At 37.3% G+C, this 15,038-nt stretch overlaps 1 protein-coding gene across 1 annotated transcript; it reads right to left on the bottom strand.

Annotated features, from left to right (window-relative positions):
- Positions 1-484: 484 nt before the first annotated feature.
- On the bottom strand, positions 485-11,134 carry LOC112570317. The gene is made up of 6 exons (XM_025248701.1): positions 10,710-11,134; positions 10,087-10,186; positions 8,121-8,314; positions 7,212-7,309; positions 5,662-5,902; positions 485-619 (listed from the first exon to the last, which is right to left on the bottom strand). Exons 1-6 carry the CDS (start codon positions 11,001-11,003, stop codon positions 485-487), a joined length of 1,062 nt encoding a protein of 353 aa, XP_025104486.1. The 5' UTR covers positions 11,004-11,134.
- Between the last annotated feature and the right edge of the window lie 3,904 nt (positions 11,135-15,038).

Genomic DNA, 15,038 nt, shown 5'->3' with positions numbered 1-15,038 from the left:
ATATTGCAAACTTAAGTGCGCAATAATGTTTTTAAAACTAATAAATAATTCTTTCAGTCCCAAAGTCTATTGTAATTTAATTGTATTTACGTGTCTATAAAATATAATTAAGGATTACCTCAATACTTAATTAAACTGTAAATAACGGTGTTTATTCAGCATTTAGTTTAATAAAAGACATGAACAGAAAAAAAAACTGTTCTCGCTTCTTGTAAAATTCTTAATGAAGGCTCAGCTAGCAAAATGTACTTGTCATTCGTAATGTCTTGCAGTCATTTTCGGAGGTACACGATAGAAAAACAGTGACTAAGCATAATTCTAGAAACTTACTTTGAAGAGAAATCGTTTTACAAAAAGAACACACAAGAAGAAAGTATTTTAGTACACCTTGTATCAATCTCTAACAGCTACTGATACGGAAAATTTGAAGGAACTTTTCACAAATCTATGTGTCAGCTTCCCATTGGCTGCTGTCTATGTAGAGCTAGTCACATCCTCTGCCGAGGTTGACGTAGGAAAGACTGACATCATTTACAATCTCCAAGTACATGGCGTTTGTCAAGGGGATGTCTTTTGACACCAGGTCGACTTGTTGGGTTGTGAGATTTTTGTAGATAATCTGCAAACACCAAACAGACAAATGACAAATAAAGTCACCGACAAAATTGCCAAGCACTGAACTACTTGTGTTCAACATAGTCTCTTGCTCTTTCCTGACGATTTCATTGTCCTCAAAAGCTCGTTATCCTGTTAAATGCATGTACTAGTGGTTTGCATTGTTTTCGTGTTTTATTTATTTGACTAAAGTGTACAAGTAGAGTGAAGCCGTCTTTAATATTTTAATAACTCGGAACTCTGTATTTTAAAACAAATGGTGATGCATCAACTGCTAAGCTATGAATAGCTAAAAGAAACAAATGCAAAGTTTGCAATATGCGAAAAACTTCCCAGACGCTAACCTCAAACAGTGTCATTTTTATTGGGCTTAGTAAATTAGGTTCCCAGTCACTTAATCCCCAGACACTTCATCCCTAAACTAAATCCTTAACTATAAAAATTATGAAGTCAGCGAAAAATTTAATTGAAATTCAAATAATTTAAATTCAAAGCATGCTATTAACTTCAACGTCATTTGAACATCTACAACATTAGTTAAAGTTCATGTAAGCTAGTAAATTTAATGTTCTTCAACAATATGATATGACAATTGTTCTTGAGTGTTCGCGAGGTAATTGCTGTTAATCAATATGAAAGGTAAGCTAATGATCGGAGGTACAGAAGACGACCCATAGACTCATATCTCTCTACAATGTTGCTAATTCAGCGTATTTCATCTTTGCACGTTTCTCTGTCCCGGCGCATGATTGTAGAACAGACGCCTTGTGTAGCTGACAATCCTTACGTAGACCATCAAGGAATGTCCACATTGTTGGGTGATGACAGGAGAAGAGAGATTGAAGGGCGTGATGCCAACCCTCCACAGAGTTGTTTGTTCGTGTTATAGAGGCACTAAACAATGCTTTATAGAAGAATCAGTGATTAGAAATGACTTATTGCTCTGTACAGGAGTAAATGTGTGGGGATGACGTATTCTAATTCAATGCTTTGACAGAAGTATTACATAATGCTTTATAAAGGATTAAGTGCCTGGGGATTAAGTGTCGGGGATGAAGTGTCGGGGATTAAGTGTCGGGGATGAAGTGTCTGGGGATTAAATGTCTAGGGGATTAAGCGTCGGGGATGAAGTGTCGGGGATGAAGTGTCTGGGGATTAAGTGACCGGACACCAGTAAATTAATCATCTCTGGCGATGGTGTAAATGTGCTGGTGTTACATGTAAACATTACTTAAGTTTTAGTTTATTTCTTGAAAAACACTTTCTTTTTCAGAACACCAAGAGCACATCCTACTGGCCATCAAGTGAAGTGACAAAACAAGCGTGGTAAAGAACCCGTCCAGATCTTTATGTTCATATTTTGGGATCATGAGGTACTGTTCTACTGTTTGTTTATTGCCTATTCAAAGACAGAATATTTATCCTACCAGTTTTTATTATCTAGGATGAGATTGCGTTTGTCAGTTTATTAGTGTTTAAAATACGGTGCTAGTGTGGCCATCATTTTTAAAAGCTTTTGGGATTGTACATTGTCTTCACATTTTCATTACGGAAAGGGGTTACAGTCACATGACCAGATTGAGGCAGAGAACTTGTTCTTCAGATAAAATCTGTTAATGCACAATTCCAGACAGTAAAGCATTACATATCATTATTCGTAGTATACTTTAATTAAGAAATAGCTGTTTTCTGATGAGCATTTAGCTGCAACAAGAGACGCAGAAAATAGTCACTATACGTGAAATGTTGATACACGGGATTAGGAAAACAGCAGAGATCGAAAAGGACAGAAAAGGAAGATTGATTAGTAAGCACTAGTACGCACACGTTTGAAGGTTATGGAGCACACCAAACAAGATCAGTTCAGATTTACATCATCTTTACTTCCCGTGAATGCCTAAGTGTATTTTGTGGGGAATTTGTGAGTCCAGTGATACATAACCACAGCAATCACAGGACTTCGTTGTGACAGCTCAGTTTCGATTTTGGAATTCATTTACACTTGATATTATTATGGTTATTCTTTAATTCCTCATTCGTTTACTAAAGAAAGAAAAACTCATTTTTGCACCACTTGTCATATAAACACTATGCTTAAGTTTGTTATTTAGGTTCGTGATGGCCAATTCTGAAGGGAAGATGATGACTACTATTCGAGTTGAGGATCCATAGACACAGTATCAACAATGCTAAACACACCATATTGTAAGTGGAAAACACGTCCAGTTTATGTCCAGCGTCTAGTACACGATCCATCAGAGTATCAACACCACAATGACTAGCAATTTGATTCTCTGCAAGGAATAAAATCAACTAAAAGGACAAGAGACATTCCCCCCTCCCCGCCGCAATCAACAACTACATCACTAGCATTTAGATTTTACACAATGACTAATAAGGGTAATGCAGTCAATTTTATACTGTGCACTTCAAATTTCAATTCTTCCACCTTGTCATGATAATAAGTCTCACCACCTAGGTACGAAAAACCCTCAGATGCTTATAGTCTCTGTCCAGTCATCGGACTGTCAAGATAGTTCAGCTGTCACGAATGTCATTCACACCTGTACAAGGCTAGTGCTCAAAGTTGGCTCGCTCTAGCCATCTAAGGCCGTCTACCCTGCATAACACTTATATTACACCTTGATAACAAAACTCCTTTAATTACGGAGTCTCTGGCTGGGGACATGTGACAAGTCCAGATTAGACCTTAATTGTGGGCGATTCTCACGTACCACTAAAGATACCTCACGATGCCCACCCAGTTGAAGTATTTCTAATACCAGACCAGCACATGGTTCACCAGGACTAAGCTAGGGAAAAATATAAGCCTTCTTCTGTCAGAAACTGATGTGATTTAGTATAGATCATGGTATTGTAAACCAAAGAAAGTTTTTAAGTAGAGATACCCATGTGACTGATGAGGCTTGAAATTCATAAAGACTTTATCGTTTATTGGATTGTTTATTCTGTCAACAAGAGAGTGAATCATTGAGACCACATTTTTTTGCAGTTAAAATTTTGTGTGTGTGTGTGTGTGTAAGGGCGAATTCCCAGCTGGGTTGACCATGTAGGTATGTAACTGTTCTACAATTTGATGTATGTTAAGTTTACTTAACTGTGTGTTTTGTAAACATACCATTAGGGACAGACTTATTTGCACACGTTTGTCAGTGTTCTCTACGATGTGTGGCACATTTTGGTGGATGTGATTATTGTTCTCCATTGAATTTTTAGATAAAAAACCTCTCTTTCTTTTGTAAGCCGTGAGGATCTCAAGTGTTGAGTGACAAGGTTGCTCTGCAATATAGCTTGAAAGGATAGAAAAGAGTGGTGTACTTTCAAGGAACTAAAGCCCCAAACCTTGATCAACAGTAAGTTTGTATGTATATGTATGTATATATATATATTGCATATATTGTAAAACAGATTTATTGTGCAAATCAGTACCAAACAATATCTTTTACTTTGTCATCATTACTGCTGGAGCATACAAAGATGTAAAAAAAGAACAATTTATATTTTTCATGCCATTCATATAAGAGTCACTAATCTAAATGTACTTTGACATCCCATCTCTAGACACCACCTTGTCATCATTTGAGCCCTCATATTCCGTTTCCCAATGTAGGAAACAGCCCGAAAAAAGAACATCGCATAAAAGATAGCAAATGAATCTGACTTCAAGGAATGGTTGCCTTTTGCTCCAGAACGAGAGCGGAAAAAAACCCAGAAAAGACAACAAATGACTAAATTCCACTAGAATTGCATAGGTTATAAGTGTCGAGCACATTGACTAAGTAAATATGTATGACACTTTATTTCAATCGTAGTGTCCTTGTTAAAGGATTTGCCGTTTGTTCATATTTTAGCTCTTCGGTTTTTTTGTTGTTGTTTTAATAAATAAAACATTAATAAATAAGAAAAACAAAACCAATTTTATGGGGTTTTTTCGTTAACAAGGCTTTTGTCTCTTGGATTGAGACTATAGAGCTTATAAATGTTTTAAATTATTCTAAACAAACAGTTTCATTTAAAAACATTTGTTTTTGTTTTCAAACAGTAGCTATTCAATGTCATGGTAAAGTTAAAGGAAAATGTTTTAAAAACATTTTCAAAACACTTAGAATTTTTAAGCAGTAATTTATTTGAAATCTCGCCACAATGAACACCACAACATTTAATTAACATTTACTAACATTTATAAATTATTTCACTTAAGCATCAAATGAAGGTTTCTCAATAATATTTCCGTGCTATCAGGGCTATTTATGAGTACTTTTGTGATTTTTGGAACTTTTTGTTAACTTTTGTCTATTTCAGTATATACAATAACTTTTTCACATCGTTTTGAATAACAAATAAAAATAAAATGATGATGATGATAATAATCTTCTGATCTGAGTGAGATATGTTATTGTACCAACATCTGTCATTCCGTCTTTGGAGGCAAATGTAACCAAGAAGTATTATCCTCAAACATGCAATTTCTATGTAATCAATAAAGGGAGTAAATGGTGAGTCATCCAGATGGGGTATTATATGAAGCAAAGCATTTCAGTATATCTTATTACACTCAGATGCCCTGATTCTTTTGGGTTGATTTTTAACATTAATTCTTTCGCTTTTCATTTTTTAGTCTAGTTTAATCTTTCGTTTTATTTATGTACTGTGGCAAGAAACAACGAAAACATTGTATACAATACTATACGACGTTTCAAGGAAATCTGACATCTGAATAATTCTATTCTCCTCTCTTTGCTCACTCCCTTCCTCTTTGCCTCTGGCTCTCTCTTCCTCTCTCGCTTTATCTTTTTCTCTCTCTCACGAATTGTTCACGAAGTTGTCCACATTTGTTCTACATAGTTGTTTTCCATTTGTAGCCAGCGGTAATCTCATGAGATGGATTCACAACAACAAGAGTAAACATACTCCACAACAACGTACTCCAACTAATGAAACATCGCGCTTGCCCAACATACAATCGATCTAAACACATACGCGTGCGTGCACACACACACATAGAGAGAAATGGTGAATACTTACCTGCATTGTGTTGTTGAACAAGATCTTCAGAGTAATTTCAAAGTAGTCGTTGAGGTGTAGAGGAAGATTTGGTATTTCACCACGACTGGACCAGGAACAGTTATTCAGAGCGGTGTACAAAACGACTGTTTGCTGAATTTTAAAGTCGTAACGGAAATCAAGACAAAGGTAAATGTTGCCACCACCAGCGGGACTGGAATCACACGAAGCATCCTGTCTGTCGTGAAAGTTGAAGGTCATTCTGTAAAGACAAAACGCAGTGTAATTAATAAACAACAAGTACAGGATTTGGAAGGAAGCTAAAAAAGCATAGGGTTGTAGTAATTCAACATGCTTCCACTGAGGAAGATTTAAAAGAAAAGATACAATAATGTTTGCGACCAGCTGAGTTCTGACAAGTTTTACATGTATGCATTAATTCCTTTTTATAAGTTCTTAAATTTATGTCGCCATCACTAACTGTATTAAAACTATGTTGATATCTTTTGAGCATTTTGCAAACTTAGTTCTGTAAAACCTCTGCTTACAAAAAAGTATTTGTATGATCATTGCATACATTTCTTTCACTTTATACTTGTTCTGAGAAGAACGGCTTAATTAATTTATTTTGGCTACTCCTCGAGGATCATAAGGCCGCATCAATAAAGATCGCTACACTTTTCTATTGATCCTGACATTATACAGAAGGAATGAAAATTAGTGGTGATTGATGGATCTATCATTAGCATTGAAACAATAAGCTCAAATTTTGTAATAATTTTTTTAAAAATTAGCTTAGCTTAGTTTTAACTACAGACATGGCTAAATTGTGCGTCTGCCGCAAGAGCTTCGAGAAAATGCTAATTAGGCGATAGTCAGCTCAGTCAATCAATGTACTTCTCTGACATCACAGAAAATGAGTTCATCTACCTCTTTGTAAAACCCAGAAAAGAACTACGATGTTCATAGGTTCGCATCTTGCAAACAGAATAGACTATTCACTCAGATCAGAGTAGTTATTTTATAATTATTATTAGAAATGAAGAAACCCCGTCGGTTAAAAATATTGCACACTGGTTAATACAAGTTTAATAAGCACAATACAAGTTTTGAGAAACTTGTAAACCATCTACTGCTTAAGTAGGTGGAACAGTTGTGAACTTATACTACTGGAAGAGGTTTATTCGTCATCATATTTACAAGATGAAATAAAAAGTAAATGCCGAGAGAGGAGAGATCTGTAACATCTCATACTCAATCGACCTCAAAAAAATGTTAGGTGACTATCTCTACTTTTTAAATCTTTTTTAAAACTTTAACACTGAAATATCAAGATTGTACCTCTCACAGTTCGACAGATAAATGCACAAACTTCACGGTGGTGTCTATTTCCGGTAGAAGGTACGAGATATTTTTCTGGATGCTACCTGTCAACCGCCAGCTCAGCATCTTCTGTCTTCACGTGATATTCGTGTAACGCTTGCTCCAGTTGTTGACAGTTCTTCGTGATCATCATTACAAAATAGGCGAGATATTTTCATGAAAATAAAATAAAAAAGACAAACATTTACCTTTCCAGTGTTGCTTTTGTTTTGGTAACATTACCCTTAAAGCAGGCTTCCCATCCGTTTGATACAACGTCCGGAAATGGCTTGTTAAACGGAACGCTCTGCAGTTTACGAATAAAAAATTATTTCTAAATTATAAATATTATACATTACGTATAATAAACCGCATTAACCGAACATACATAATGTATATTATGCTAACATAATTAATACAACAGATTCACTTAGTCAAATGTTATCAAATGTTACTCTGTGACATGTATACTGTCCAGTGCCGTAGTGTCGTTTGTCATCACGTCAATCATAGGTACCTACAAAGAAAAATCATAGAATAAACAATAAGAATGAAGATTGTCATAAATCATCAGAGAAATACAAATGGGGGATGGTGATGTTTACACCGAGCCAGCAACTAAGACTATAACCTGTAAACAGATATTTAATGCAGAGAAAGACGAGGTGGACTAGTCAACTGGCTAGAATCCCAACTGCATGTGTTGACAGCAATGATTATTGTTGTATGCAGTAATTCTTTTTTCAAGTTAAAATAAGCTTTTATATGTGGAACAAATTACGGACAAGCAGCTCCAGCGAGAATGCGATGTTATACGTGTAACAATTGTTAAATATTTTAATGCTTGAAGTAGTGATGAGCGCCTGTGTCCGCTCGAATAAAGACAGCACTAAGGAACTGGTCAGCTGGAGAAAGTACGAAGCACCGCACAGGATCGAACCAACTTTTGTGTGAACTCCGACTACGGACAGAGGCTTGTCTGACCACACGGCTGTTGGCTTATCCAAGAAAGGTCTCGCTGATTGACCAATTGTTTGTAAAAACAATATAAAGCAAAACAAAACAAGAAGAGATGATAGGAAAGAATATGTCAACGTGTACAATAATTTTCTCCTCACCGGTGAGTAGTAGGTGGTGTTTTTACACGTCCCTTTCAGCTCACTGTACTTGCCGTTGACTTGACACGTGACCGTTTTGTCGGCGTGACGTGGAGCCCATACTAGAGACGAGTTGCACGTGAAGTTTGTCCTTTGACCCTGGAGTAGTGTCACATTGCTGTAGACACCATCATCTCGAGAGGGCGCTTTGCATTCTGCTCCATGGCAATTACAAAAATCAAGAAACATTTGGAACTTATTCATGTTGTGCTAACCTCTTGTTTCTTGACCTTCAGTTGTCAATTATTATATGCACTTTAACATTTCACATTTTTTATTATGAATAGTCAACAATTCTCAAGTTTTCACACGCACATCACCAAATAGATGTTAAGGACGTTAAGCCGAATACTTTGGTCTTGATATTAAGTCCGACTTACAGCCTTACATGCAGCCCAGCCCTAGGATCATTTTGTACAAAATAAGTCTTTAGTGTATTTGCCGTTTTTCCAGAGACATTGTAAAAAAGACCCACTCGCTCCGTTTCGGGTTTGTTGTGATGCGCATGATCATCGCCGACCTCAAGTGCACACGATTCTATACTCATAAACAGGTAAATGACGAAAACTGACCCCCAAGATACGGTAATAATTCCAAATCCTATGCCACTATTATTTCTTCATAAACGTTTGTAAGTATAATGGTTCACTAATTTTTTTCCCAGAATTTACATTTCTTTCCACAGCTTATGATGAATATGTCAGCTGACTGTAAACAGCAAAATTGCTACAAAAGTTCTGCAGTTAATTGCATTGCCCCGGTGATCAGAAAAAAATTATTACCAGTCATATTACACATTGGCTGAACCACAGAAGAACGGTGCACATTAGCTTTCGATAATCATTCATCCTCTTGCAGTCATCAGACGAGAGAAGTATAACAGAAACAAGTTCCAAAAGCCCGGTCAAATCATTACTTCTTGAAATAAATTTCCCTTCGTTGTTATTTTGTGATTAAAAGTTATCTAAATCATGTTTCAAAACCTTATTAGGGAAAAATAAGCTTGCTATTTCATTAGATATTATCCGCTATAGAGAACACACTTTTCGATCGTAAAAAACCTCTTGCTGAAGAAATTTATTGTTGCGGATTTTAAGATTGAAAATATTACAAATAAAAATATCATTATTTGCACGAAACAAGACATTCACAAACTTTTGAATATGTAATGCATTTTAACATGCATGTATTAACAGGTACAAAAAAATACTTTGTTAAAAGGTTAGATACAAATATTAAAGTTTCTTTCCTTTCTTTTACATGCTAAGTCTGTTATCAAATCCTAAAAGTTCAACTGACAAGAAACAATTTTATACCTTTCTCGTTTAATATTGAAAATGTTTTTAATATTCTTGATGCGAAAAATGTATGACAGCTACGTTCTAGAAAACTTACCCAAGACAGTGTGCACCTTTGAAAATATGCTTCAGTTTTAAAAAGATGAAACGACAATATTTTGAATGCTATTTGGAAAATAAAATGTTTTATATTTTTTTGCGCCTCATTATTCTTCGAAGTAGGGATTCGGGTTTGTCAAGAATGGTGTCAAAGGTGATAATGCGATATTAATATTAATAACTATTATTGACTCACACTGTCGTTGACATCTGTTCGTATTTCCTTTATGTTTCAAATTCATTACAGAAAGTGCATTCACTGTCATTTAATGAGCTGGACATATCTGAATATATAATAACACTGACCTCATATTATCGTTTTACAAAACTTGATTAGTGCGCTGAAACTCTTATCAAATACAATCAACATAAAAACTTATCAACGATCTTGTATCTCATGTTGAATATTGTACAATTATTCTTTCCATTCCTGTTGTGCATAATTTTGTACATATTTTGCATATTGGTTCGTGGTTATTCTTGTCTTTTGGGTGATTTTAACACAATTTCCCCAACCATTTCCTAGTTACCTGCAGGAAAAGGCAGACACGCGTAGAAGGGCGACGCAAAGGTAGGCACACACACCTGGGTATCATCACAAGTGCGATTGCGACAACCGTTGTCTTGGAGCTGTTTATAAAAATTATCTGTAAATTGTATATTCTTTTCAAGAGTCCTTGAAGACAATAAAGGGAAAAAAACATTGTGCTTCGAACAGAATTAGACAACATGCAAAGTACTCCAACGTAAGCTTGAGTGCACCTCAAGTAATGAGCAAATGGTAGGGATGTTAATGGTCAACTTACATAACATTTGTTTTTAAAAGAGCACTGAGTGACTAGCTTTCAATGATTACCCTACACAGAAATACAAACTTCACGAATATTCCTGGGTAATTTTAGTTTGTTAAGGCTGCAACAAGTAAAAGAGCCTGCAAAAATGCTTCCATGAACATTCATAATCTATGCTCATTATTTTGCATTTGAAAACGAAAAATGGCTATTCTTTTGAAAAATTGAAAATAGTATCCTGCGCGGAGCTCTAAACATTTCAGTTTTTCATCCGTGTGGATAAACTAGTTGTGAAAGAGGTAAGTACTATAACATACAGCGAGAAAGAACTAACAAGAAAATAAGAAAAGGCTAGTACATACTCCTTTATCCCAGAAAGATTCCCTTTCGACCCAGTCTGTAGAAACCCCGCTTGTTGTGTTTGATGTGATATTGTAAGCATGTAGAACACAGTTACCATCAGTGGCCAGGGTCCTGTTGTAGATGTAAGAGTAGGTCTTACACAGTTTCCGGTACCAACAAAGTCGTTCACACTGATATCTGTTCAAAAGAAAATACGTCCCCATCACGTCCTCTCTCTGACTTTGCAGTTGAGATGACATGGACATTTCAGCCACATAATAGACAAGTACCAAAGCAAAGAGTTTCTGATACATGATGGTCTCTTCAGCACAGTTTAGTAATGCCAAGACAGCGGTGAAAATCACTGTTTAGTTTGTACAAAAATAAGGCAAAGTGTATTGATGTCTGTAGCAGATAATCTCTCCTGTGCGAAACAAAACTTATCGTCGACGTCTTCAATACTGACTAAACTCTGCTTGGAGCCTCATCATAAAGATGGGAAGAACTGGGCGGGACAAAGCAGCAGCCAATCGTTGGGGCGGGACAAAGCAGCAGCCAATCGTTGCTTACTTCTGGTGAAGCCAGTGCTGCATCCAGTCACCTGACAAAAGTAACACAGCGCGTGCTTGCGTCGGGTGCAAAAAAAAGTCGTGTTGGAGCAGGCAAATATTTTGTCCCTTGCTCCCTTACCTTGTCTAACCCTCTAGTCTACCCAGATACCCACTCATAGTTGAGTTCAATGGGGGAGCAATATGGTTACCAGTCAATTCCACCATTTACCGATTTGAATGCCAAAAGGACCACGAGTCTTATGCTATTCATCTACAATCCAGAGAAGATTTAAACACAGTTGTAGGTCAATTGTATAATGACATCCGTTGCTTGTTGTATATTAACAAAACTACATTTACAGATTGGTCATATTCAGGTTATCCGCCATTGTTATCAGATAAAAAATGTACATTGTCTCACAGAACAACTTATGTCAGCGAACCTGACAAATGACAAATGACCAACTTCATTACTCTGTGCTCGTTACCATACCAAAATCAAAAATAGGGCAAGTGCTATTTACAAAATAAGGCAGAAAGGGTATATAGCAAACAGCAGGAAAGATTTTAAATACGAAATGCTACATATAAGGCATTCATAAAACATCACACGCCCGCACAGACTGTGAGAGCTTAAAAATTACAAATAAGACAAGATTACAAATAATCATCTTTCTTCAAAATATTATAAGACATCAATTTACAATACCAGTAACTCCCTTAATTTTCTGTGTATCAATTACTCCCACATAGATACATTGCTATAATAGTAATTGTCACGGACCAGCCTGTGCTTTCCGTGTTGTTCAGATTATTTTTAACCCTTTTGCGACTTACAGACTGCAAGTGTAAGTTGAATGTATGGTTGAATGGATGAGAACATTAGATGGGAAAGTGTTAACTGTGTTAACTATGACAGAAAGTTTATGGTGAACCTGGTTCAGCAGTAGGTTTGGCGGAAACGACGGAGGAAATTTACTCAGGCCCGGAAGACCGAGAAAGGACGACTTGTCTGAGTCACGAGTGTACATCTCCCGAGTGAGATTTGTGTGTAGTAGAGGATAGTGTCCATCGACGTTGGATACGGCGCGGTACTGACCGTTGTTGGATTAACCTCGCCTAGACGAGATATGACATCTTTTTATGCACTACCTAAGGAATTGTATTAATGATATCTTTTGTGAAATGGTAATGGAACTTATGAGGCTTCGAAGTTGTAAAGATATGGGAGAAAGATGTGTGAATTGAAGAATATAGTTTACAAAATGGAGTATAGTGTAACCTCTACTTACAGGTTTTAAGTGTATGGACTGAAAGAGCTGGAGCTCTACTGGATAAGGAAGAATCGCCTCTCAGAACCATTCCGGGATCAACGTGTTTTGGCTCAGCACCCAGCAGCACGTGGGCTAGGAGCTCCGTGACGTCACCGTGGAATACCTCTCCTGTGACCCCGGGAACCGCCTGACCCACACGGCCAGTGTGTACGGCCAGTGTGTACGGCCAATGTGTGTGTGTGTATTTGTGTTAGGGGATTCTTGATGGCGGGACATGTGGAGAGTGAACAACCCTAGGAGGGAAGAGAAACTGTGAGCAAAGTACTGATAGTGCGATTATAAACTAGATAATAGAATTGGAACTTTTGTTGACGAACAGAACTGCATTATCTTGAGGCGAGTTATTATTTATGCATATGTGTTTTGTAATATTTAATCCTGAGCCACTCAACAACTTGATAACATGATTTGGGCAACCTCAGGCAACCGTTTTGCTGTGTTTTGAAAGAACGCGTATGTGTCAGATGCGAATGTGTTGTAGAGCCACCCGAGCCGTGACATTGTTGTTGTTGTTGTTGTTGTTGTTGTTGTTGTTGTTGTTGTTGTTGTTGTTGCTGCTGCTGCTGCTGCTGCTGCTGCTGCTGCTGCTGCTGCTGTTGTTCATGTTCTTGTTTTTCTTCTTCGTGTTGTTCTTCATCTTATTGTTGTTCTTCTTCTTGTTGTTCTTCTTGTTGTTCCCCATTCATGGCTACCCCTAATCTAATGTCTTCCCAGATTATAGCTAACTCCGAACTAGTGTTACCCTCCGGTTCATGGCTATGGCCTAAGACGAGCTAAAAAAACCACCGGCGGATAATATCGCCACCTTCCCCAGTGCTTCTTGCTGACTATTGACAGCCTACAGTACAACATGTTTACAACATCACCATGTGTACACACAAGCCATCAGGCCGTCTTCGTCCATCATTTAAAACGACCTGCATTTCCGTTGAGTCATCGACAACCTGCGAGATGTCGACATCCCTGATGTTAGTACTCCTTTATTTTCACTGCCACATAACAATGCTGGATGTTTGAAAAGCAGTCGCATAGCAGTATTCGTTGTCTGCTGTTGTCACAACATCGAATGCAGTTATTGATGTAGTTTTCTCTCTACTCCGCGCATTTATTTTAGAAACAAAACCAAAAACAAGGTGAAGCTAGAGAGATTCGGATCGTTTACTTGTCAGATACGATGGTCCTTCACCTAAAGATCTCAATATTTTTGCCTTTCAGTCGATGGGGAACGTTTTCGATTGTGATGAAAGTGCCTCTCCAACTGCTAGGTTTATGATTCTATAGTACTTGAGCTCGTTTTAAAGATAGCTACAACAAAATCATTCCAATACTAGTTTCCTGACAATCAATAACGCACCGTCTGTTAATCCTTCCATCAAATACTGTTCGTATGTGTATTTTCTGTCTCACAATATAATCTTTTGTCGGCCTGTGGTATTTTCTCTGAGTGATGGGTACTTTAAACTTGTTTAGACTGCGCGGATACTCGTACCTGCATAGTCAAATCATACGATCAAAGTACGAAGATTTTACTCCTCTTTGCACCCTCTTACCCTGTCTTGAAATAATTGAAATGTTTTGGTTCAATTATCTGCCTTAAACCCGGTCTAGCAATAATTGTATACGTTACTCAATGTTTTGGAGATACGATCTCTAAGAATGGTCGTAATCACACAGTGACTAACCCTAATTTGTAAATATCAAACAAAACACTATAAATTCCAAATATAAGAGGTATTCAACGGGCAGAGTTTTCTCAGTAGGTATTCTGGGGTCACACGTGAATGACCGTGTCGACTGGACAAATCGCAGTAAGGTGTCCACCTTAGGGGCTCGACCAAAGTCGGAAGCTGACAATCTAGCTTCCCACTGCACCAAGCCCTGGATCCTAGTCCATCTGAAGAAGATCCCAAAGCCGCAGGTAATTTCTTTGAACTCCACTGGGTTCCAGGTATACATTAAAACCTCGGATTCTTTTGTAGATGCGGCTACGTCCACTATATAAGTGTAAACATTTAGGTTCCCTTGGAATTGATGGTCCGTAGGCATGGTGCTCTCCTCTCAGCTCTGACTCCCCACCTTACTTAATTCCTACAATTCTAATTACTATCACTTCTAATTGCATATAAAAACTTTCTTAAACAAAATCCCATTATTCAGTCTCACATTCTAATTAAACTCAACACTCCTCTTTCACCTGCAGTTACCATATTACATTTGTGGTGAAAAAAAAGAATATCGTGTTCAATACCTTGTCTCGGCAAGGAACCACATACATTCCCATCACACAGCAAGTTCTCTGGAACTCACTCCTTAGACGTCTCATTTTGGGAATGCCAAAACTTAAATCACCCAAACTAGCGGGGACTCAGGTGAACACGATGCTCACTCACTCTTTACATAACCCTATTCCTCTCCTTTCATGTAACCAAGGGTGACAACACTTGCTCACCCTAACATATCGGCA

The sequence above is a fragment of the Pomacea canaliculata genome, linkage group LG8, assembly GCF_003073045.1.
Source record: "Pomacea canaliculata isolate SZHN2017 linkage group LG8, ASM307304v1, whole genome shotgun sequence".
NCBI classification, from domain to species: domain Eukaryota; kingdom Metazoa; phylum Mollusca; class Gastropoda; order Architaenioglossa; family Ampullariidae; genus Pomacea; species Pomacea canaliculata.
This window is presented reverse-complemented; position numbering and strand designations above follow the sequence as displayed.

Excerpts from the sequence above, each read along its gene's own strand:
- LOC112570317 (XM_025248701.1), bottom strand. The coding sequence starts at position 11,003 with ATGTATCAGAAACTCTTTGCTTTGGTACTTGTCTATTATGTGGCTGAA. Across the intron at positions 10,187-10,709 it reads AATCTTTCTGGGATAAAGGA|CTCCAAGACAACGGTTGTCG; the intron begins GTATGTACTAGC and ends TTTTATAAACAG. Across the intron at positions 620-5,661 it reads TGTTCAACAACACAATGCAG|ATTATCTACAAAAATCTCAC; the intron begins GTAAGTATTCAC and ends TGGTGTTTGCAG.